Below are 26,088 nucleotides of genomic sequence, written 5' to 3'. Positions count from 1 at the left end.
TCAGCCTATAGGGGGAGGGCGAGCCTTATCGTCATACCAGATGTTAAAGTGTTTGAGTCTCCCTTTTTTCAGGTGAGATCATATTTTCTACTTGTTAGATCTCTGCGATGTGGCCCCTATTCTGCAGTGACAATAGTAATATCAATTATAAAATTTATATAAATTTTAAATTCTTAACCTCATTTGTATTTAAATTCTTATAGTTGTTTTTATTTATAATTCCAATGTTTTCAAGAAAAACGCGGTTTTTCAAAAAGGATTTTGTAAAAATATAATAAAAAAACAGAACAAAAGTATTTTTCTCAATTTTTGTAAAATGTATTAAAAATGTATATGATGGTAATGACCAAAAGTAAGATGTTTTAATATACATGGGAAAAAGTTATATTAAAAAATTAAAATTTTATAATGTATTACATTTACAAAATAAAATATAAATGCTTTACTTAAATGTTAGTTGGGGGTGTATAAAATATTCATATTTACATATATTACAAATAAATTATTTTAACAGCACTTTATCACATCCATTGTATATATTTTTGTTTTAAATATAATAAAATATATATTATATTTTTTTTCTTCTTTTAATATCTTTAATGTCATTTCAAAAAATTTATATTATTTTTATTAATTTAATGCAATGATGACAATAATATTGTATTATATTTAATAATTTAAATAATAAAAGTATTTATTCTATTATCATCATTTTTATTTAAATATTTAAAAAAACAGAACAAAAGTATTCAACTCCACCTTAAAATTATTTCTCTTTTATTTTAAAATATTACTCTACTAAAAATAAAATATGTTGTTAATTTAGGTTTAAATTTTTTAAGATTTTCCTTTTCATATTAAAAAGTTTCTAATTAATTTATATAATATGTTTACTTTCTCGCCGCAACATTTTAAAGTTTAGAGAACTGTATTTTAGCAGCCGTTATAAAATTATTATTTAATACTATAATTAATGGCTAAAAAAACTATATACTTTTAATTTTATTGCAATTACGGCAATTATATTATATACATCTTTTTATCAATTAAAATATAATATTTTAAATTTACTCTAATTATATTATATTGTTATTTATATTATTAAAAAATTAATAAAATTATCACATCATTGGTCACATCAATATTATAATACGACATAGTAAAATTTAAAATTAATCCCAAAAAAAATATATATTTTACTTTTATTATAATTTCATTCTATACTTTTATTTTTTCTTAATTAAATTATGTCTTTTTATTTTTTTCTTAATTAAATTGTGTCCTTCTAATGTATAACCAAATGCACTCTACCATTATTTATATAGTTGAAATCTCACAAAATTATTAAATTATTTTTTTCACTATTAAATATACTTAAAAATTACTATTTATATTATTATTCATTTTTTTTAAATTTTTATCAATAATTTTATAATAATAATAATTTATTTTGACTAAAATTATTATTAATCGATTTTTCTTGAATCTGTTTTAAAATTATCTTTAAAAAATAATATTATTAAATATATTAGTTATGAAATATTAAAAAATAATTTAAAATAATATTTAATATGATTCAATTTAAAAATATTAAAAATAATAAAATAATTTTTTAGAATAATTTTTTAATTATTCTTCTAACTCTCAAGTATAATATTAATCCACCATTTTTTTAAATTATACTAATATTTAAAATGAATTTAAAAAATTAATAATGATTTTGTTAAATTACTAAAAGAATAGGTAATTCATATGAGTTTTCATTCCTCTATTTTCTAAAAAAAAAGAATTTAATTGGCAAAAAAATATATTAGGTGTAATTACAATAAAATAAAAAATACATGGTTTTTTTTACTATTAACTCTTAATACTCTTAAGGCAATAATTTAAACTCAGTTTAAAATTGTTACAAACAAAATTCATTTTTTATTATATATAATATATTATATTGAATAAATATTTACTATAAATAAAATTTTATTAAATATTATTAGATTGAATAAATACTTACTATAAATATTTACTATAAATAAAATTTTATTATCTAAAACATCACGTATAAATAATATATATTGAAATATTTCACTGAATGTTTATATTTAATATTATAAATTATGTGTATATTTTTGTATTTAGAAAACTTTACTTTCTATTAATAATATTCTAAATGAAATAAAATATTATATATTTTAAATTATAAAATTTTATTTTTTTCATATTTTAAATTTTTATTAATATTTATGATATTATATAAAAGTGGAAATAGAGAGTGAATAATAAGATTAATAAAAAATGATATTGTTATAATAAAAATATATATTTAAGAACTATTTTATCATTCAAATAGAATTTTAGGAACTATATTATAATGAAACATTAATTTATATAAATTAAATTTAATTCTTTTAATTATAATTGTAGCAAATTGAAAAAGTTTAGCTTTATTTTAAAATTTAAAGTGTTAGAATATAAATATAAATTATTATAAATATTTAAATTTTTTTCCAATATCCCTTTAATAGAGGTTTAATTTATTTTTAATAAAATTATAATTTTAATCGCATTTTTTATCCATTACCCACTCTCTTATGTTTAGTAGTGGAAGTAAATATAACCATTTTCAAACCGTTACTATTAATCTATAATTATAATTTAAATATATAAAATAATAATTTAAGATCGTTATTTTAGATTTATTTTTATATTTATGTTAGTACACCTCATATTACATATATTTTATCAAAATTTTAATATATATACTATATATTTTTTATGATTTTTAAAATAAAATTAAGTTAATTAGATAAATTTCAAAAATAAGCAGCATTATAATTTTTCTTTCTACGTTATATTTTCTGCACTCATAAAATAATTTTTTTAAATATTTAAAAAAATTACAATCCATATTTCATTTTTTTCTATTATTAAAGAAACCACTTCAAATTAAATTATTAGTTACATAGTTTACATGTATAATATATTACTTGTTCCAAACAACGTGAGTCTTTGCAAATCTATATGTTCTATATTGATGTAAAATTCATGATCAACTTGTAATTAAAAATTTTGTCACACAATTTGATCACGAAATACGTCAAAAATATCTTCTTATCTTTTTATGTTGATGCAAAACTCATAATCAACCTATAACAAAGAATCTCGTCATACAACTTGATCACGAAATACGCTAAAAATATCTTCTAAGGTTGCTCTATTATACTCATAATTAACTAATATGATTAAAAGTATTGATAATCAAGCGATAATACCAGCTAGAAAATGCCACAAGGGCGTCATCATGGGGCATCTGAACACCCTGGGCATCCTCCGGAGAGAAGGTGATGGCCACTGGAGAGTGCTCGACGACCTGCATGACCTCGGCGCTGCAGCTTTCCCACTCTCGACTCCTCTTCTCTCCCCTACGGCTCATCCGACTTCCTGTTCCCCCGACAATCATGTTGATGGTCCCACTGGACCCATCATTCACTGGTCCGGTTCCTGCTCTCCTTGGTACTTGGGCTGCCGGATTGGGCTGAGGCCTCTGTCCCTCCGGTTTCCTCACGAAGTTCTTGAGGTGCCCTCTTTTTATCAGCCTCTCGATCTCTGTGATCAACTGGAAGCAGTTATTGGTGTCATAGCCGTGTGTGCGATGGTACTGACAATATTTATCAGGATCTAGCTGGTTCGCTTCCGTTTTCATCGGCTTGGGCCATTAGAGGAACTCCTTGTCCTGGATGGCCATGAGCACTTCGGCTCTAGAGGCGTTGAGTGGGGTCGGCGTCTCCGGAACCCACGGAGGGAGTGGCCTCTGTTCTGAGATCCGAGGAGGGAGAGGTCTTTGGTCCCTTCTCTCCCAGGGTTGTCCATAAGGCTCAAGCCTCTTGCCGTGCTTTTTCTCATGCCTCTCCGGCCTCCCTTCCTCCGGTGCTTTCCCCTTATCTGTCGCTCCTCTGGCGAACTTGCTTGTCACCAAGTCATCATCCTGCCTTATGTATTTTTCAGCCCGCTTCATCAGCTCGGCTAGTGGGTCGGAGGCTTCCTGCTTAATGAGCCAAAGAACTCGGCAGAGGTCGTCCCCTTCTGCATAGCTTCCACCGTCCTTCCCTCATCGAGCTCGAGAATCTGTAGGGCCTCCGTATTGAAACGGGTGACGTACTCCCTGAGCGATTTGTCTCTCTTCTGTCTGATCGTCTCCAGGTAGCTCGTCTTTCTATCTGCGGGTACCCCAGCGATAAACTGACTGATGAAACGAGTGGCCAGATCTCCAAAACTACTGATACTTCCGGCTTCAAGGCTGTTGAACCACGCCCGTGCTGGCCCTGAGAGCGTCGTAGGGAATACCTTGCACATCAAGGCATCTGACAAAGTTTGCAGCTCCATGAAGGTCTTGTAATTCAAGACGTGCTCCTGGGGGTTCCCAGCTCCGTCGTACGCGGCCATAGGCGACATCATAAACTTCTTGGGAACAGTCTCCTGCTGCACCCACTTTGAGAAGGGTGAAGAGGTGGGCACGAGAGTCTGGTTCTGATCCCTTGTTCCCAGCTCGGCCAAGAGCTGCTCTCTCATCTTTTGCAGCTTTTGGTCTACACTCTCATCTTCCTGCCTGGGCGTCTTCTCCGGACGGTATTCCTTCTCTTCCACTTCGCTTCTCGTCCACTTTGTTGTTTCGGCAGAATAACTGTCGGCCCCATCGTTCTCAATCATCTCTCTCATTCTCCTTCCATGAACCCTGGCCTCCGGTTCTTCCTCTTCCCCAGCTCTTCTCTCCCTTTCTCCAGTTTCACGGATAACTGTTTGGGGATGGTTATGGGTAGGTTGAGGTTCATTGGTCTGGGGCTCTTCTACCACTGGCAATACGTTTGCTAGAGCGCTAAGGTCCCGTTGCTGCATTATCTGCCCTAACCAGTGGGCAGTGTTTTGTAGTTGGAGGGCCATGGTTTGGAGGTCCTGGTTGGACAAGGTAGCGGCGGAAGCATTAGCTGCCAAGCTTGGCGAGGGGTTGAAAGGAATGGGTGGTTGATTGTTTAGTGTTGTAAGACTGGAAAAAGAGAACTGTTGTCCCTCCTGAGCGGAGCTCAGGTCATTAGGGGTATTGACAAGATTGTTTTCATTGTGGTTAGCCATCGTGGATCTCAGTGGGTATTGTAAGAGTAGAACTCCGGCGATGAAAAGATCTCCTTCGTTCCCACAGACGGCGCCAATTGATGATCTGAGATCCAGAAAATAGGATTTTTACAAGGGTTCTGTAAAACTGGAAAAAGCTTAGACATAGAAGAGAGTATAAATTAGATCGCTGCCCCATGCGTAACGGTCCCTGATTCTCCCCGGACGTGCATGTGGATGGTCCCATAAGGCGAATGGGCTGAATATTTTCCTGGTTCCGAACTGGGCCGGAAGATAAGGTTAAAACTAGGCCCAGAGGGAATCTGTTCATTGGGCCGGAAGAGCTGGGCCGACCTGATTGAAGAAATTGACTGGAGCCCGGTCTTTGAGCTGAGTGGGCTGAACCTGGTTCTTGGAGGAGGCTTAGAAGCCTTCAAATTATGGGCTGCCCTGATGGGCCTGACCTTAGACCTGGGCGAAGAAACCCAGCGGTCATCATATACTATATATTTTTTATGATTTTTAAAATAAAATTAATTTAATTAGATAAATTTCAAAAATAACCAGCATTATAATTTTTTTTCTACATTATATTTTCTGCACACATAAAATAATTTTTTTAAATATTTTAAAAAATTATAATCCATATTTCATTTTTTTTTCTATTATTAAAGAAACCACTTCAAATTAAATTATTAGTTACATAGTTTACATGTATAATATATTACTTGTTCCAAACAACGTGAGTCTTTGCAAATCTATATGTTCTATATATTGATGTAAAATTCATGAAGAACTTGTAATTAAGAATTTCGTCACACAATTTGATCACAAAATGCGTCAGAAATATCTTCTTATCTTTTTTTATGTTGATGCAAAACTCATAATCAACCTGTAATAAAGAATCTCATCATACAACTTGATCATGAAATACGCTAAAAATATCTTCTAAGGTTGCTCTATTATACTCATAATTAACTAATATGATTAAAAGTATTGATAATCAAGCGATAATACCAGCTAGAAAATGCCACAAGCGATTCTTGTTAAGTTAACTAAGTATGAAGTAATAAAATCCATATTAGAATGCCACAAGACTGAATTTTGATATGCTGCTAAATATGGAAGCATAAAAAATTAACTATCTTTTTAATGGATAAAAGAAATTCTCATTGTGGAGAAAAATCAACATTTTACCTTCAACTTATTCTCCTTATATACAAAATAAAGGATATTTATAGTCAAATATCTCCTAATTCTGGTTGAAATAAAAATCCTCTTCCTTCAATAAAAATCTTATTCTTTCCGTGCTCCCTCACATGTTTCTCTCGAAAAGGTATTTACGCTCATGTTTCACTCACAAGTTGGCTTTTACGCTCTTACGAACTCACCACTCAAACCTTTTACCTCTCGATATTCAACTTAAAAATGTTACACTTTGAAATCAACATACAACACGAGATTAACAAGATTGCAATAATAGAAATCAAATAGTGATATCCTAAATAATAAAGAAATATAAAAGCAAAATTTAGAGGCAAACACACACAATAAAATATTAATATAAAATGACAATAAGTATGCTAAAATTATAATTTAATGAATAACATGAAACAACCACGTCACCCTATGAGTGTGGAATGCCAAAAACAAAATAAAAATAAAAAAGATTAAAAGAAAATGCTAATTCAAATATAAAACAAATTTCACACAACCCTAATAGAAGTCGAAACTGAATCTAGACTATTACGCAACATTCGAAAGCTCTAAACCAAAATAAACTACTCAAAACTAACAGATTTAGGCATGCTATATTATCAACTAACATATTAGTTTAACCTAAAATAATTTCCTCAATTTTTACTTTTTAAAATAAACCTTAATTTATTTTTCATCAAATATTTAATATTTTATAAAAGTGATTTTGAAGAATGAGAGTTAAAAAATAAATTTAAGAGTTAAAAAATTGGGTAAAATTGGTTAATGTTCAAAATATATAATTGAATTGATTATTTTTAAAGTATAGGCAGAATATAATAATTTGAAAAATATTTTGACAATTATATTGTATTACTGACATATATACGTGGCATGTCATGTGATTGTTCTGTTAATAAATTAACAGTAAAATAAAGAGTAGGTACAATTATCTAAATGTTTAGATTCTAAAATTTAATTGATTATTTTTAAAATATAAAATAAAATTATAAAAATTTATAAATGATAAAATAAAATTTATGATTTCTCCTTATATTATTAATGAAATTTTATATCAAATTATATAAAAAAATAAAAGTTTACAATAAATAGAAGCAGCGTGTTAAAAACGCTTAATAAAAAGCTAGTTTTATAAATAAAAAATATGTAAAAAATCTAGTGATATGAATGCATTTAGATCTGATTACTTTTATATATTTTTTTTTCAATATGTAAATGAATTAAAAAACAAAAGAATAAAAGCATTTTTTCCAACTTTTATCCTTAAAACTGAAGATCACGTGTGATGCTTTAGTGATTACATAAAGAAAACGTTTTAAGCTTATCATTAATATTATTTAAAGTAAACGTAAATTACATTCTTTTTTATTAATTTTTTACTATTTAAAAAATATGTTTTGTCATTTTTTTTTTTAATCAAAAGGAGAGCTTAGCTCATATTATTAATATCAAAGGATAATGCGTCGTACAAGAATAAAGGAGGGCATACCCCCCAATCAAAATCAGACAAAGAACCAGTCGCCCTTACAACTGTATGAGCAACTTGATTCGCTGATCTCTTAATAAAAGCAAACGAAACATATGCAGCTCATGAAGAAGAGCCTTACAATTATTAATCATCAACTCAAAATATGAAGAATCAGAGTGTGGAGAATTCAAAGCGTTAACAACCAGCTCACAATCCGTCTCCACACAAACCGGAAAATAATTTTTAGACTTCAACCAACTCAATGCCTCCCTAAAACATAACACTTCACCCAATAGAGGATCCATTAAACCAGGCACGACCATAAGTTGACCTTCACAACAGTACCCCAATGAATTTCGGACCACCATACCCAACCCATATGAACCATTAGTCAGTACTGAAATGTCAATATTGCATTTATAATGTCCAAGGGGAGGAGGTTGCCAAACTGCTGCAGCTAGTGGTTTTGTACGAGAATCTGAAACTCGAAAATGTAACCGAGCAAGCTGCCATTCTTCCAACACTGCTCTAGCCCTATTAACCACGTAAATAGGCTGCTGAAAACTCTGATTCCACACAACATCATTACGGTGTGTCCACAAGCTCCATATCAACATAAAAACCTCTTCACGTTGAGACATAGGCAAAGAAGTAAGAACATAAGACAACATAGTGTTAAGAGAAGAAAATGAGACCCAACCTAAATTTGACAGCAACCAACAAGATCTTGCAAAAGAGCAACCATAGAGTACATGAAAGTCTGTTTCCAGACCAACACCACAAACAGGACAACACTCATCAATATCCATATGACAAACTCGAAGATTATGTTTACAAGGCAAAGCATTTCGTAAAATACGCCAAATGAGAAGCTTTACCTTAGCTGGAACAGCAACTTTCCAGATGAGCTGCCATGGGAAACTATGATCAGATATAGCAGTAAGATTATCCTCCATTGCCACACGATAGCCTTCCTTCACAACATACTCACCCTTTCGATTTAAAGCCCAACACCAATCATCATCGCATTCCCTAAGCGATAAAGGAATACGCAAAATGTTGTCAGAATCATGCTGCTGAAAATGAGTACGAATTAACTCGGCATTCCATGTCCTGTTCAAAATCAAACCGGAAACCATAACAAAAGGCATGTTCTCAGCGACCTCAGTCCGAATATAAGGATCACCTGCTTCTAAAATCCAAGGATCAGTCCAAATGTGAGTAGAACGCCCATCCCCAATCCGTCGCCTGCAGCCATAAGTTAAAATAGAGCGAGAAGCAAAAATACTTCTCCAAATCTGACTCGGACCATTACCCACAGGAGCTTGGAAAAAATCAGAATGGGGAAAATACTTTGCCTTTAACACTTTAGAAGCCAAAGTATTAGGATACTTCAAAAGTCTCCAACCCTGCTTAACCACTAAAGCAAGATTAAACTGTCGTAAGTCCCGGTACCCTAAACCACCAGCGACCTTTGGAATTGCAAGTCGTTTCCATCGAAACGATCTTATACCACCACCAGTGTTATTTCCATTGCCCCAAAAGAAACTATTCATTATAGTCTCAATATCTTTACAAGTATCCACCGGTAACAAAAACAATGACATAATATAATTGGGAACTGACTGCGCAACAGTACACAAAAGAATATCTTTCCCAGCCTTAGAAAGAAATTTCGTCTTCCATCCTTGGATACGCTTCGCTACTTTGTCCACCACATAATTAAAAATTAATTTCTTATCTCTGCCAATGACCGAAGGCATGCCAAGATAATTACCGTGATTTTCCACCTCCTGTACTCCCAAACATTGACAAATACTTGCACGAAGAACATAATCCGTATTAGGAGTAAACATCACTGCTGACTTATCATAATTTATCCTCTGCCCAGATGCTTGTTCATAAAGGGACAATCAAGACTTCAACTGATGCGCTTCCTCATCCGAAGCTCTAGTAAAGAAGAGGGAGTCATCTGCAAAAAATAAATGAGAAACCGGAATGGCTCTCTTTGTAACAGTAGCACCATGCAATCGACCCTGAGCCTGAAATTTAGACAAAACCGCTGATAATCCTTCAGAACAAATTATAAAGAGGTAAGGGGAGAGAGGATCACCTTGACGCAAACCTCTTTCTGGAATTAACGGGCCATAGTCATCACTGCCTCTCACAAAAAAATAAGAAACGGAAGTAACAATTTTCATGATGCGAGAGACCCAGGACTCAGCAAAACCCAATTTTAACATAATAAGCTTCAAATAATTCCATTCTATACGATCATAAGCCTTGCTCATGTCAGTCTTTAATGCCAACACCCCCCGCTTGCCTTGCTTCTTTTGCTTTAACGAATGGAAAAGCTCATATGCCACAATAATATTATCAGTGATGAGACGATGCGGAATAAAAGCGCTCTGAGCTTCAGAGATGACTTGTGGAAGAACAAGCTTCAATCTGTTAGCCATAGCCTTGCACACTATACGATCAACCACATTACTAAGAGAAATCGGTCTCAAATCTGCCACCCTTTCAGGAACATACTTTTTAGGAATCAAAATGATATTAGTTCTATTACAACCAGGCATCAAACCATCTCCATTCAAACAATTAAGACAAGCAGTAGTGACATCAGACCCAACTATATCCCAATATTTTTGAAAAAATCCTGGGTTCAAACCATCAGGTGCAGGAGATTTATCTGGATGCATTGAGAACAAGGCCACCTGAACCTCCTCAGCTGAAAATGGAGCAATTAACATTTGATTCTGCTGATCAGTAACCTTCTGCTGTACATGTGAAAGAATTGGCCCCATATCACCAGGCGTAGACGTAAAAAGCTGCTTATAAAACTCAACAATTACAGACTGCAAACCAGAATCCCAATCCACCCAAACTCCCTCATTGTTTCGTAATCTAGTAATAAAATTCTTTCTGTTCCGATTAGACGCAGAAACATGAAAGAACTTTGTATTAGCATCACCTTCCCCTAACCAATGTTGTTTCACCCTCTGCTTCCGATATAATTCATTTTGAAGAAGCATTTTATGATATTGATCCTCTAATTGACGAATAGCAATAGCAATAGCAGAAATTTTTAAGTAAGAATATAAAAAAATAGCAATAGCAGAAATTTTTAAGTGAATTTAATTCATTATAAGGATTCTATTTAATTTCTTATAAATTAATAAATCCACTTAATTACTTAGATTTTGAATTAGAAGTAGATTCCGATAAATTTTCCTCCTAATAATATTTGTATTTTTTAAGTGTGGCTGCTATATATATTATACGGTGACACCTAATATAAACTTTTAAAATATTCTATTTATATTTTTAATTCATCTTTTTAAAGTTTTTCACACAAAAGTAATAAATATATAAAATTGTAACAAAAATAAAAATTAAAAAAATTATATTACCCTTCAATTAAAATGCCTAGATCAACTTAATTAATATGTTAGAAGTTCTTTACTTATTAAAAATTAAATTAGAAAATAAAATATTTAATAAAATATTAAAATTATAAAATATCATTAAATCTCTATTTATTTGCAGAAAATAACTTATTTTTATAAATAGTTTATATTTAAAAAATATTTTTTAAGATAATTTATTTTTTATTATTTATTTTTAATTTAAAAAATAAAATTTATTAAAAAATTTTTATATAAAATTTTAATAAAAATAATAAGATACAGATAATAACTTCCTCCTAATGACCACTGGGCCGTAGCCGCCCAGGAGAAGGGCAGACCCAAAGAAATAAATAAATCAAGTCCAAAACTCCCGAAGTCCACCTCGACAGACCGGGCCAATACTTTTAGCTCTGATCCAGCCATGATGAGCGAGCCGGATCACTCACAAGCTCAGGTCCAGTAGAAAGAAACTCAGCCCAGTGACGTGATATGAGGAAGGACAACAAGCACAGTCATTTCGCAGTCATGCCCGCATGCGCGCCGGAGGGAATTAAATGACCACCTAGCGTGGAGAGGGGCTCTAACGCTTCCGTACGTACGAACCTGAATGACAGAGATATATAGTACTGTAGCAGAGAAACCGTTAGACGTCACTAGCGAATAAAAGAAAAAAGAATAAAAGAGGATGAACTTCATTCCCTCCGTTTAAAGTTACACTACTACGGTAAATCTCATTATTCTAGATCACAGAACATCACCTCCTTTCACTTTTGAAAATTACTTTTCTTAAAATGATTTATTTTTTTATTAAAAAAATATTTTTTATTAATAAAATTTTTTAAATGTCTCAAATATTAAAAAATATCGACGTAAAATAAATGGATTAAAAACAAAAAAATAACCCCTAAAATGAAAGGTTAATAAAATACACACAGTATTAATATCGTGATTTTTTTTAAACTCTCATTACAATTAATTTAGATTTTGTGGTATGATATCCGTAAATATGAAATTAATGAGTTTTACATACACTCAGGTTATATATTCAACAAATGAATAAATATCATATTATTTAAAATTATAGAGTATCATATCTAAAATTATAATAAACCCTATTAAATTGTTTGATATAATTTTTTACTAATTGAATATATAAACTCCATATATACAAAAGAAAAAAATTAAAAAGAAAAAAAAGAAGAAAAAGATTGTACTAACAATATATAAGGCACTAACACCTCACAAATTCTCACAGCCAAAACTGCTTGCTCCCCACTCCCATTACCCTCTTTCTCACACCATTTCTTGGCATGACTTTGGTTCATTATTCAATGCTCATCATTGAAAATCTCATTGAGCTATGGAACCGACTCACATCCAATTTGGAAATGCTTGTTATAAGCTCAACTTTTATACTTATTATAATCACTCTATATTTCATGAGAAAGCCAAGAAAGATTTATTTAGTTGATTTTGCTTGTTACAAGCCAGCACCATCTTACAAGTGTCCCAAAGAGCATTGCATGAAGGTAGTTGATAAAGAAGAAGTGTTCACAGAGGAAAGTTTAGAGTTTGTAAGGAAAATTCTGGAGAAATCTGGGATTGGTCAAGACGCATACGGATCCAATGGAGTATTGCAAATCCCTCAAGACCTATGCATGGCCGAGGCAAGAAAGGAGACAGAAATGGTGGTTTTTGGAGCAGTTGATGAGCTGTTGGCCAAAACTGGAGTGAAGCCTGCAGATATAGGAATACTCGTAGTGAATAGCAGTGTGTTCAATCCTCAGCCCTCTCTCTCGGCCATGATTGTCAATCGCTACAAGTTAAGGGGGAATGTTTTGAGTTATAATCTTGGTGGTATGGGATGCAGTGCTGGACTTATTTCTATACACCTCGCCAAAGATCTTTTACAGGTTTATTATTTTTACCTTTTGAAAAAAATTATAAAAACTATAAATTCTAATCATTCTCCTTTGTAAAAAAAAATAATTTATTTTTAATTGTTTAATTTTAATTTAAAAATAAAATATATTAATAAATTTATATATACAAACTTTAATAAGATTCTTAACATGTGTTTACTTATGGAAAACAATTTTCTGTTTTTCATTATTTATTTCCTAATAAAACTATAGTTTTCATTTTTTTAGTATGAAAAATATGTTTAGCCGTTAACAATAAAAATCATTTTCAAATTTAAAATAATAAAAACTCATAACTTTCATAAAAAAAAAATTATTTAATTTTTTAAAAACGTGATTAGTTTTACTTTTAATTTTTCTATATACTAATAATATAACTAATTTTAAATATTTTTAAAATATTATTTAATTTAGTTAAAAAATGTTATAATATGTTTTTTTTTTGTTATGAAAGAGTTATTATTTTCCATTTAGAAAACAACTAGAAAAAAATTATTATAAAGGAAAATTGTGGAAAATATTTTAAAACCGTTTACCAAATTATAGTTAATTGTTAGAAAACTGAAAAACTGATTTTCCAGTTTATTTTATTTCTAAAACTAACACTTATGAACACAAAATTCTATTTTCTAATTTTCTTAGAAAATTTTTTCGGAAAGCTAGTCCAGTTTTCTACAAGTGAACAAGTTTTTAAAGAGGAGAAAATGTTTTTATCTATTAAAAATAGAAAATTATTTTTCTTTAAATAATATTTTTTAATTTGAAAAATTCTTCTCTTGATTATGTTTTTAGTGTTTCAAATACTAAAAAGTATAAAAAATATTTTTCTTAAAAATATATTTGATGAAACTGATTTTATTAATTAAATATTTAATTAAATATTATTCTTCTTATTCTATAATTTTTATTCACTTTTTCTGCTTTTAATTGTTTAAAAATATTATTCACTTTTTTTTTACATTATGATTCACATATAAATTAATTATTATAATATTGCTTAGACTCCATATATTTGTGGTAATTTGTGTTTAGAAAATGTTTTCTATGAAAAAAAATTTTCCACCAAAATAATTTATTTTTATTATTTATTTAATATAAAAATAAAACAAATTAATAAATGTATATATAATAGTTTTAATAAGATTTTCATATTGCTAAAAAATAAATTTCAGTAAGTTATTTTCCCTAATGTAATTTAATATTTCCTTTAACATTTTTTTTAGTGGCCCAAATTAAAACTAGAAAATGTAGAAAAGTTTTTTTCTTGAAAAATACTTTATGTAAAACAAATAAAGCCTTATTTTATCTTATTTACAACACAATATCTCATTAATTTTTTTAAATAATAAATAAAATTATCTCTTAATATTTAATTTAAATTATATGTTAGTAATAACAATTTTATTTTTTCAACGAAATTTAATAATCTCAATGAATATAATTAAAAAGTTAATAAAAATTTATTTTTAACTAAAATAACTATTACTTTTTAATATTTGTGAAAAAGAAAAGAGCACAAAAATTTTAAAACGGAGATGGTAATTTTTAATTTTTAAATTCGTGTGTTTTGATTTAGGTTTATTTATTGGTTATAGTCATGTTTACATGTACTCGCAGACCTAATCTACCGGTAAGTGTATCTGAGTAAATTTGAGAGATTTCATTTTATTCTCTCAATTTTCAATTATGAATTTCAAAAAAAAATATCATGGTTACATAAATATATAATCTTTATATTTACATAAAAAATTAATTTTGACTCTTAAAATTTTCATTTTTTACTTTTAACAATTAGTTAACACTTGAAATTTATAAATATAACTATTAAATTCTGACGTGTATGTACTTTAAATTTTAAAGGTTAAATAATTATGTTATAACGTTTAAAAATTAAATAATTACATTTTTATAAATATTAAGTATAAAAAATTAATAAAAATATATTAAAATGTCTATTAACTTTTAAGTAAAAATTAAGAGTCAAATTATACAGTAAATTTATTTGTATATTTATAGTCTATGTACTTGGAATTTAATAAGTCATCTTTATTTCCTAGAGTCTAAAAGTCATATTTATTTTATTCATCCCTTCATCAACACTTAAAGAAAAAAAAAAATTTTAAAGTCATCTTATATATATATATATATATAAATATAATGGAACAAGATCTCATGAATTGCAAAGGCAAGAGATTTGACTGATAAATTAATTATAATATTAATTAATATGTTGATTAGTGTAGATGACCTCTGTTATTCATTGTGTAGGTCCATCCAAACTCTTATGCTCTAGTGGTTAGTACAGAAAATGCCACTAGTAGTTGGTATGAAGGCAACGAACGCTCGATGCTTATCACAAACTGCCTATTTCGAGTTGGAGGAGTTGCAGTTCTTCTATCCAATCGATCATTTGATCGTCGATGTTCTAAATATCAACTTATGAATAGTATACGAACTCACAAAGGTGCTGATGATAAGTCCTACAATTGTGTAATGCAACGAGAAGATAAGAACGACGCGATCGGAATCTCACTATCGAAAGAACTCGTTGGAGTTGCTGGAGACGCCCTTAAGGCGAACATCACTACACTTGGACCATTAGTTCTTCCATTATTTGAACAACTAAAATTTCTTGCCACTTTAATAATGAAAAAGATTCTCAAAATAAAGATAAAATCATACATTCCAGATTTCAAGTTGGCATTTGAACACTTCTGCATCCATCCTGGAGGAAGAGCTGTTTTAGATACAGTGGAGAAAAGTCTTGATCTCACTGAGTGGCACATGGAGCCTTCAAGAATGACTCTCTATAGGTTTGCAAACACTTCAAGTACTTCAATATGGTATGAATTGGCTTACTCAGAAGCTAAGGGAAGGATCAAGAAGGGTAATAGGGTGTGGCAATTAGGTTTTGGTTCAGGTTTCAAGTGCAACAGCGTTGTGTGGCGTGCTTTAAGGTCTATCAATCCAGCCAACGAGGAGAATCCTTGGATTGATGAAATTAATGATTTTCCTGTTCACATACCTAAAGCCACACCTGTAATGTATTAAACCCTTCTTTCTCTTGTGTTTTTGGGCTAAATAATAAAAAACTGCTTGCTTTTCATTTCAGAAATTCCAGTGTGCTTGTAATTGTATTCTAATTTATAATAATACCAATCGCCTTTCCCTCATTGATACTGGATTGAAGTAGTTTCCAGAATGAAGAGGTTTTAAACTCCAATTAGATCAATTATACCAAAAATACAATTTATAATAATGATTGCTCTTTTTACAAATAAATACTTTATTATTAAATATCAATTAAATTTTATCATAGGCTTTAACACGTATTCATAACTTTGAAGTTTTGAATTCGAGTTTTAGTGGAAGCTAATTATGTGGAAATTTTTTAGAATTTATAATTTTCATGCTACCGGGAATAGAAATAGTTGTTAACAAAATTATTTAATTCAATGATATTTATCGAATGGAATATTCATTAATTTTAAAATTAAAAAATTATAAAAAAATTATAGAACTTGATACCTGAGATTTAAGAATGGGTCTAACTCAGAATATCTTTTGGTAAATTTAGTTTGTATCTCCTTTTTATTTTTTTTTTATCATTTTGTGATGTGTAACTATCGTACTGTGCTCGTACCATTCTGTTACATTCACGCTAATCATACGTAAGAATGTATTGCATCATTTCTTTTTATTAGGTGGTCATTTAATTCCATCTGATACCACTTGGACACGATTCTGGGCATCAGGGGGTTTATTGTTCCATGGGAGTTAATGAATATTCGAGACTAGGGTCTCACAGGCAGGTTTACGCCCAACCCAATTTGCCTGTACAAGCCTTGGGCTTGCATAAGGCATAGAGCCATGTATTGGGCCGTCCGGGGGCTTAGGCCTGGTTCTTCTAGTTTGGGCTTTCTCAAGTCCGAGCATCTAGAATCCAACGGTCATCAAGTGCTCCCTTTACCCGCTCGTTAATTATTCTATGATTTATAAAGGGGTAAATTTCGAGATCCTAATTATTACCACGTGATTCTATGAGAGTTCTATCAAAACGTCCTTTCTCTACTTTTTCCATTTCAAATTTATGTTTTGCTCGTATCTATGTCTTTCTTGCTCTTTTTCTTCTCGAGGATTTTTAATCTCCGATCCGAGTTACGTTTCGCTCTTCTCATGGCTTTTGCTAGGATCGCTGATGTGGTCGGTCTAGTCTCTCCTGTCACTCATTCTTCCTTTCCTAACTATTTTTCTCGCAACCTCACTAATACCACCATCTTCAATATTAGGGCTCTCTTGCCTAATGAGCACATAGTTATGCCTATCCCACCGCCCGAAGACCTTATAGATGCCCAGGAGGGGGCGTAATTTGGTCTTTGTTGTGAAACAGTACGAGTTGAGCTTACCTTTCCTTTTATCCCTTTTTTCGTCGATATTTTTCGATACTTTAAGGTGACCCACGAATGTTATCACCCAATTCTATCATATTTATGTGCTGTTTTGAGTCCATTTGCTTATATTGGAGTTTCTTTCGTTTTTCACTTTCTTCCGTTTGGTTAGATCTAACCTCGGGTTTCTATTATTTTGGCTCCTGAGCTAGATTGTTAATATTTACGGGGTATAAGGACTCTATAAAAGGTTAGGTAGTGCATTTTGCTGTCACTGAGCTGAAGGAGAGTTCGGAAATTAGTTGGAACACTAACCTCTCTGTAAGGAAGCCCAGAAATCACTGCAACCCAAAGATCTTTGTTTCCCCTTTCAGGATCTGAGTGCTTCGTTTAATTTAAAAGGAAGGATAAAGAAACTAACCTTTTAGATTTGAAAAATCCTATCAGGACTAATGGTGCTGCTTTTGAAATGAACACCCTCAATGGTATCTATATGAACGTTTTCGTCTAGAGTGGTAACTCTCTGAATGAATAGATTAGCTATAGCTCCAAATCTACAACACAGAAAACGATCACAAAAACCCTCCTCACGCTTTCTATAAAACTCTCAAAGAAGGTGTTTTCTGTTCACTCGTTTTCTCTCGAAAAAACTATGCGTTTTCACACTTTTCTTTTCATAAAAGAGTTGTGGTAATCATAACAGACACACAATCGCAAATACCAATATATCTATGCGATAAGTCCTTTTCAAAAGAAAACAAAAAAAATCTTTTATCTGTAACCATTACAGATAGACCGCAGATATTATTATCTTATAATAATTACAAATAATTAATATTATTATTAATTACAAATAATTAATATTAATATTAATTACAAATAATTAATAATAATAATAATAGCATCTTTGTTAATATTGTTATTAATTATACTAACGGGCTCTTAACCCATTAATATGACATAGCACATTAATGATGTTCTATTGTGTGTGACCCAATAGTCTCACATGAATTGATAATAGGTCCAGTCCAACAAGGCTCATAAATCATAAGCGGCCTCTAGCAAAACATTATGACTACTCAATTAATATGAGGATCGATAGTCCGATAAAACCTAATAAATAGAACATGTATTAATCCCTTTGTCACACAATATCTAGTTTGAACATAAGTCATAGTCAATGTCAATCTTATGATATTCAAACTTATGATTTCTCAATCTCTAAGTAGACTGATAAAACCAAATGATATTGATCACATTATCAATTCATTTGAGCACGGTCATGCATTTCTCATTCTCACTTATTGAGGGGTTCAGAAGATATCTCTCTCAAGGAGAGGAACAAATTCTATCTTGATTGTTCAATATCCTCTACATAATTTCTATTATTCTCGATCATAACCTTTATGATTATCCGATTAAAGATAATGTTTGGTTATACCAAAATATAACAGTCCTTATGTTGGAAACTATGACAATCTCAAGTCAAAGGATTAAAACATAACTATCTTCACTTATGACAAGAACCCATGTAGTGATCTCAGTGTGACTCCATCCAATACTTTGTTCTCTAATAAATATCTATTGATTTATATCAACATATACATAATCATCTCAAGATTATCAATCAATAATTATACTAGTCATATTTTATTATTGTCATTATAATAATAAGCAACTAGAGATGTTAATCATTATTATGTAACATGCAAATAAATAAATAATAATAATAAAACCTCTTTTAATAATAAAAAAATGACATACAAAAGGTCCAAGATAATGGTCTAGGGCAAATACACTAACACTTTTCTAGGGGAGATTCCTCAGGGCTGTAACGAATTCCCTAGATTAACCCTAGTAGACCCGATCTGCCTTCTTCGACTAACCTCTATAAGGAAGAAATATGATGTTGAGAAGTGCACGTTTATGTCTAATTTGCAGGACTGTCAGCAAGCTTGTACCTTTTAATTTTTTCCCCTTTGTGTTATTCTTTGTTAATTTGAACTCTAACTAAATTAGTTTTTTCCTTTTCAGCCTCCAACGTGCTAATGGGTAATATTAAGATCCCCAAGAACTTCACCTTGTCCAGGGAGAGCATGAAGGATACCTTGGCCACCTTCAAGGCCAAGAAGTCTATTGTCGATATGGTCAGGAAGGTTTTCTAGGTCGCAACTCCTGCACCATCAGCTCGCCCCTCTGCTCATGCCCCTGCACCTTCTTTGGTTTTGGTGCCCATGTCAGGAGGCTCTCTAGCTTCTTTCTTCACTGTCGGCGAGTAATAACCCTATCAAAAGATCTTATTTGCTAGTGTGGTCGCTCCCTCGTGCACTCCGTAAACTCCCTAGTGTATCTCTTGAATTATCTTGGATGCCTCATCCAGGACCACACACCTTAGCCATGGGCTGTATTTTCCTCTTTGATATAAAACTCCTCTCACCGCCTGGTAGTTAGTGGCTTTAGCGTGATTTTTTGAGCTTCTGCTTTATCTTCTGGCAGTTTTTTGGCTTTGAGATACTTAAGGTATGGGGTCATCCAGCTCCATTCCTCCTTAACTTGCATAATTGAGGTCGACTTTTCAAAGGTAGGGATGTTAATTTGTTGTACATATATCTCATCTAGGAGTTGCTCTAGCCCTTCAACCGACAGTTTGCTGAGAAGATTTACCTCTTCATTTTCCTTCTGAGGTATTCGTCTATACTCAAATATGATCCCCTGCTCGCTTAGTTCAGTTTTTAGGGCTCCCACTTTACCCAAGTACCTTTGCATAACTGGGTCTTTTACCTAACACACCCCCTTTTATCTGGTTTATTACTAGCTGTGAGTTGCTATTTATTCTAAGGTTGGTTGCCCCCACTTCTAAAGCTATTTGCATGCCATTTTAGAAGGGCTTCATACTCGGCCATGTTATTAGATGCTAGGAACCTGAAGCGCAACTCATAACACATTTTAAACTCATCAAGTCCTTTCAAAAGATTCTTGCCCCATTGCCTATAGAACTTGATGTCCCATCTACAAATAGATTCCATATAAATTCATGTTGAGGTCTTCTATCCATCCTACTTTCCTCTGATTCTGGGAGTGTTTCATTATGCTCTTTCTCACCGTGCTGAAGGAGCATTCAGCTATGAAGTCGGCCAAGACCTATGCTTTAATCGCAGTCCGAGGTCGATAAATGAGGTAATACTGACTGATCTCTATCAACCAAGCTAGCATCTACCATGAAGTCTAAAGTCTGTGTAGAATCTTTTTTAAGGGATGATTAGCCATCACAACTCCCTGATGATATTCGAGGTAGATCATAAATTTCCTCACTACTAGTAACATGTGCCTGACCTCGGCATCCTTAAGTACCTTGATGACATAGAAAACTAGCTTCTGGGTCCCTGCCTCCTTCCTTACTAGCACGACACTCACTGCTTGTTTTGATGCAGCCAAGTAGATCAAGAGCTCTTCCCCTGCTAACGGACTACTAAGCACATGTGGAGAGCTGAGGTATTCCTTAAGGCTCTTGAAGGCCTCCTGGAAATCCTCTGACAATTTGAAATTTAGGACTTTTCTCAACTTCTTAAAGAAGGGAAGGCATCTCTCTACTGACTTGCATATGAATCTGTTAAGTGCCACCACTCTCCCGGTGAGCCTCTGCACATCCCTTCTGCAAGTCGGCTCAAATATGTTCAATATGGCTTCCACTTTCTCCGAGTTCAGCTCTATGCCCCTTCCAGTAACCATGTAGCCTAGAAACTTTCCCCCTCTGATAAAGAAGGCACACTTGGCTGGATTCAACCTCATTCGATACTGCCACAATACTAGGAAGACCTCTTCCAGATTGGCTAGGTGTTGTTGGAAAGTCCAGCTTTTGACTACCATGTTGTCCATATACAGCTCCACATTTCACCCTATCTGGTTTTTGAAGATTTTATTCATCAGACACTGGTGTGTAGCTTCTGCATTTTTCAAATTAAAAGGCATAGCCCTATAGCAATACATCCCATCTTTTGTAATGAACGAAGCCTTCTCTTCATCAGATTTATCCTTGGGGATCTGGCGGTACCCATACATAGCATCCAAAGACGACAAGTAATCAAAGACAATCATAGAATCAACCATTTTATTAATATAGGGGAGAGGATAACAATCTTTTGCATAGGCCTGGTTTAGGTTGGTGAAGTCTATACACATTCTATACTTTCCGTTGGCCTTTTTCACTAACATAGAGTTAGCTAACCACTGTGGATACATAACTTCCCTAACATACCCAGCCTCCTCAAACTTTTCAACTTCCTCCCTCGTGGCTTTTTGCTTCTCTTTACCGAATACTCTCTTCTTCTATTTCACAGGCTTGGCATTAAGGAAGATGTTTAACTTGTGGGTCATCACCTTGGGCTTGATCCTCAGCATATCCGAGGGCTTCAGGCAAAGCTTGAGGCATGCCCCCGGGTTAAGGCCATTGCAGCTTCTTTCTGTCTTCCTTTTATGCTTGAGCTTATGCAGAAGACCTTTTCACTTTCTTCTTCAGAAAATGGGAAAGTATCAGGCTTATCAAGAAGCTTAGTTCTGGCCTCCTTCTTTTTGTCTCTAACCTCTATAACTTTAGGATTTACTTATTTCGGCTGGGCATATTGTTCCTCTATTATAGCCAGGTATACAGCTTTGGCCTCCTCCTGCCTTCCCCGAACAACTTTGACCCCTACCTCGGTTGGGAACTTCATGGTTAGGTATCGAATGCTTATCACAACCTCCAAATCGTATAGCATCGGCCTTCCCAGAATTGCATTGTAACCTAAAGGTAACTTCACCACTAGGAACACTATGTAGTGAGTCCATGACAAGGGTGGCTCTCCTAGAGTGAAGCCTATTTTCACCTTGCCTTCCAGCACTACCGGGGTGCCCCTTATCCCTTTGACTGGGACTTGATCTCTAATGAGCTGCTCTTCAAGTATTTTCATTTGTTGGAAGACTCGGTAGGATAACAGGTTCACTTTACTGCCATCATCAACCAACACCTTGCAAACCTTGAAGTTATGAATGACTACCTTGATGACCAGGACATCGTCGTGGGGCATTTGTACCCCTTGTGCATCTTCAGGGGAGAAATAGATAGTCATTGGAGTGTGCTCAGTGACTTGCATTACCTCTGCGCTGCTTCTGTTCTCACTCCTGCTTCTCTTCTTCCCCGTTCGGCTTATACGGCCTCCAGTTCCTCCCACAATCATATTGATGGTTCCACTAGAACCGTCATTTACTGGTGCTCCAATCTACCCCCAGGGTCTTTCTCCAGTTGCTCCTTACTATGTGATAGAATATATTTTAGTCCATTTTATCTTGATATTATTGATGATTATTTACATGATTTCTGCTTAATTTAGTGCTCTTGACATTATTTTGCAGAAAATTGTGAAAAAGGACATTTTGGAGAAAATACCCTTAAAACTGCCTTAAATGGAGCAAAGGAGAGCAAGCCTACCAAGTTGGAATCAAGTGAAGCTAAATAAGGAAAGTTCTAAATAAGGAAAGTGGCAAAGAAGGAAAGAACATTCAGCCAAAGCAATTTGAAATTCAAATTTCAAATCTCCAAGTAGCCTTTTCCTTATTCCAGAAGCCAAGTCTCAAGTTGCCATAAATGAAGAGCCAAATAAGGAAAGTATTTTGAAATTTAAATCTTCAAGATTCATATTCAAATTTTGAATTTTAAAATCTAGCTTATTAAGGAAGCTAAATCCAAAGATCACATGCTTGCCACCTCATGCCTTGCACATTCAAAATTCAAATTGCAAAAGGAGGCTCCACTTTCCTTATTAGTGCATGGGCGGCAAGGAGAGTGTGAAGGATTTGCAGTGCAAGTAGTGGAAGAAATTCCACTACATCAACCATCTCAGTCAACCTAAGTGATCACGCCATGCACACCACACCTAGGGGAGTACTTAGTTTCTTTTGCTTTTTTATGTTTCTTATACATTGAGGACAATGCATGATTTAGGTGTGGGGATGAATACTTCTCTTCTTCTCCTTTTTTTCTTTTCTTCTTCTCTTTTTTCTTTTCCTTTCAGTTCTGCGAATTTACATGGCTTTCAGTCTGCGAAATTTTTTTCATTTTCCTTTCAGATTTATGATTTTTGCTTTATTTTGTTTCAGTATTTGCGATTTTTTGCTTTCAGTTTTCCCTTTAGTTTGTTTTCATTTATGCTTTCAATAACACACACATAACCACAACCTTCTTCTTCTTTTTGATTTGCTATACTCAAACTGATAGACTATGTTGAATGAGCTTTTCTTTCCATGACCCCATTGATGTAATGACTCTTTAAACTTATATTGAATCAATTGCAGTGAGTTATATTCATGTTTGAGAATTGCCTTTTGAATTGAATCTTTGAGCTTGCCATGGTGAAAAATGTATTGATGACACTCACTAGAGAGAATAAATTGAAATTGTGTGAATGAACTTAACATGACTTATTTTAGTAATTGGTGTTGATTTGCCCAAATCATTGAGAGAAAGAAAATTCAGCAAAGGCAAAGACCTCATGAGCACAAATTCAAAACTGTTCCAATGGTTGAAAGACTATGAACAGAGCTAGTAGCCACTTGGACAGGTGACCAACTGAGTAACTGGGGGTGGGTATCACCAATATGTACCTTCACGTCAAAAGGTTGGTGACTTTTTCAAGCATGATCTAAGTGCAAAAGACTGAATAAAGTACTTCAAGGTAAGGGCAAGTCAATCTGAAAGCTAAAAAGAGTCTTATTTGAACAACTAACATGTGCATGTATGATCTCTCTCTTGAGTAAAATAAATCCTAGCCATGGTCAGTAAAGGGAAACAAGGAAAGAAGGTGAGTAATCTTCATGCATATATTCTTCACTGCAATGATTCAAAATAGGTGTCTAGAGTAAGAGCTTAAGTGGAAATAAGGATCAAGTAGCAAAGAAAGCTTATTTGACTATGTTTATTTGCTTGAGGACAAGCAAAAGGCTAGGTGTGGAGATATTTGATAGAACATATTTTAGTCCATTTTATCTTGATATTATTGATAATTATTTACATGATTTCTGCTTAATTTAGTGCTCTTGACATTATTTTGCAGAAAATGGTGAAAAAGGACATTTTGGAGAAAATACCCTTAAAATTGCCTTAAATGGAGCAAAGGACAGCAAGCCTGCCATGTTGGAATCAAGTGAAGCTAAATAAGAAAAGTTCTAAATAAGGAAAGTGGCAAAGAAGGAAAGAACATTCAGCCAAAGCAATTTGAAATTCAAATTTCAAATCTCCAAGTAGCATTTTCCTTATTCAAGAAGCCAAGTCTCAAGTTGCCATAAATGAAGAGCCAAATAAGGAAAGTATTTTGAAATTCAAATCTTCAGGATTCATATTCAAATTTTGAATTTCAAAATCCAGCTTATTAAGGAAGCTAAATCCAAAGATCACATGCTTGCCACCTCATGCCTTGCACATTCAAAATTCAAATTGCAAAAGGAGGCTCCACCTTCCTTATTAGTGCATGGGCGGCAAGGAGAGTGTGAAGGAAAGTCTTGGGCAACTTGGGCAGCATCTTGAAGACACTTGGGCAGCAAGCAAAGACCAAAAGACCCACTCCTTGCAATTGAAGACAAGCCACACGTCCAACCTCTTCACATGTGTGCATGGACAGAAGCACTTGGGCAGCATGGGCAGCCACTCAAGACTCACGTGGGCAGCTTCTTGAAACCCTAAGACAGCACCTCAAGACATATATAAACTCTTCTAAAGGCCAGCCGACCAGCACTCTTCATTCAACACCATTCGGCCAAGGCAAGGAGGCACTCCAAGTCTCTTCTCCTCTCCACCAATTCGGTTCCTCTTCTCTTGCTCTTTCCTTTTATTTTCTATTTTGTTTCAGCCATGAGTGGCTGAAACCTTTAATTCTAATTGAAGATTGGTTGAAACTAAGGTTGTTTTATGGATTGTGAGATCTGAACATAAACTATTTGTCTTTGGTTTATTCAATATTCATACAATTTGGTGCTTGAATTTATTATTACTTTGTTGTTTTGATCAAATTGGCCCCGTAATTGCTGGAATTATTCAAACATAAGAACACTTGGTGTAACAACTAAGGAATTGTATGATTTAGCAACATCCCATGCGTTTGAGTAGTTATGATTGGATCTCTCTATTTCTTTATGCAATTGACAATTGTTTTGATGCCTAAGGCCCAAGGACGTTCCTTGGCAATTTGTTAATTAGTAATTAATTAGAGGACATTCCCTAATTGATTTAATCATAAGGAGAGACATGGTGGTGAGAAGCGTTTTCCATTTCCATAACTAATCTATTGAACCAATCAAGAGAACATAAGTTTCAATGATAAATCCAAACAACCGAAGTGGATCCATCTCTTCAACTAGACCTTTCTCATATTAGATTTCTCTTTTATTTAATTACTTGCTCATTTAATTGCTTTCAGTAGTTTGCTAATCAAATCAATCTCAAAATCCCCCTTTTTACTTTTATTGCACTTTACTTTTGTTCCGCTTTTAGTTACTTGCTTTCAGTTTCTCATTCAGTTAATTCTCTTGATCTTGTTGAGAAAAATAGATAA

The 26,088-nt window shown here is 32.9% G+C and overlaps 1 protein-coding gene across 1 annotated transcript; it reads left to right on the top strand.

Moving 5' to 3' along the window:
- Positions 1 to 12,434: 12,434 nt before the first annotated feature.
- LOC110608933 (3-ketoacyl-CoA synthase 11) lies at positions 12,435 to 16,294 on the top strand (the record flags this gene model as incomplete). Its single annotated transcript, XM_021748212.2, has 2 exons — positions 12,435 to 13,112; positions 15,390 to 16,294. Coding segments are annotated over 2 exons (1,461 nt in total), but the record flags the coding sequence as incomplete, so codon positions are not given.
- Between the last annotated feature and the right edge of the window lie 9,794 nt (positions 16,295 to 26,088).

The sequence above is a fragment of the Manihot esculenta genome, chromosome 2, assembly GCF_001659605.2.
Source record: "Manihot esculenta cultivar AM560-2 chromosome 2, M.esculenta_v8, whole genome shotgun sequence".
Lineage (NCBI taxonomy): Eukaryota > Viridiplantae > Streptophyta > Magnoliopsida > Malpighiales > Euphorbiaceae > Manihot > Manihot esculenta.
The sequence above is the reverse complement of the archived record's forward strand: the minus strand, read 5'-3'. Positions and strand labels throughout refer to the sequence as shown.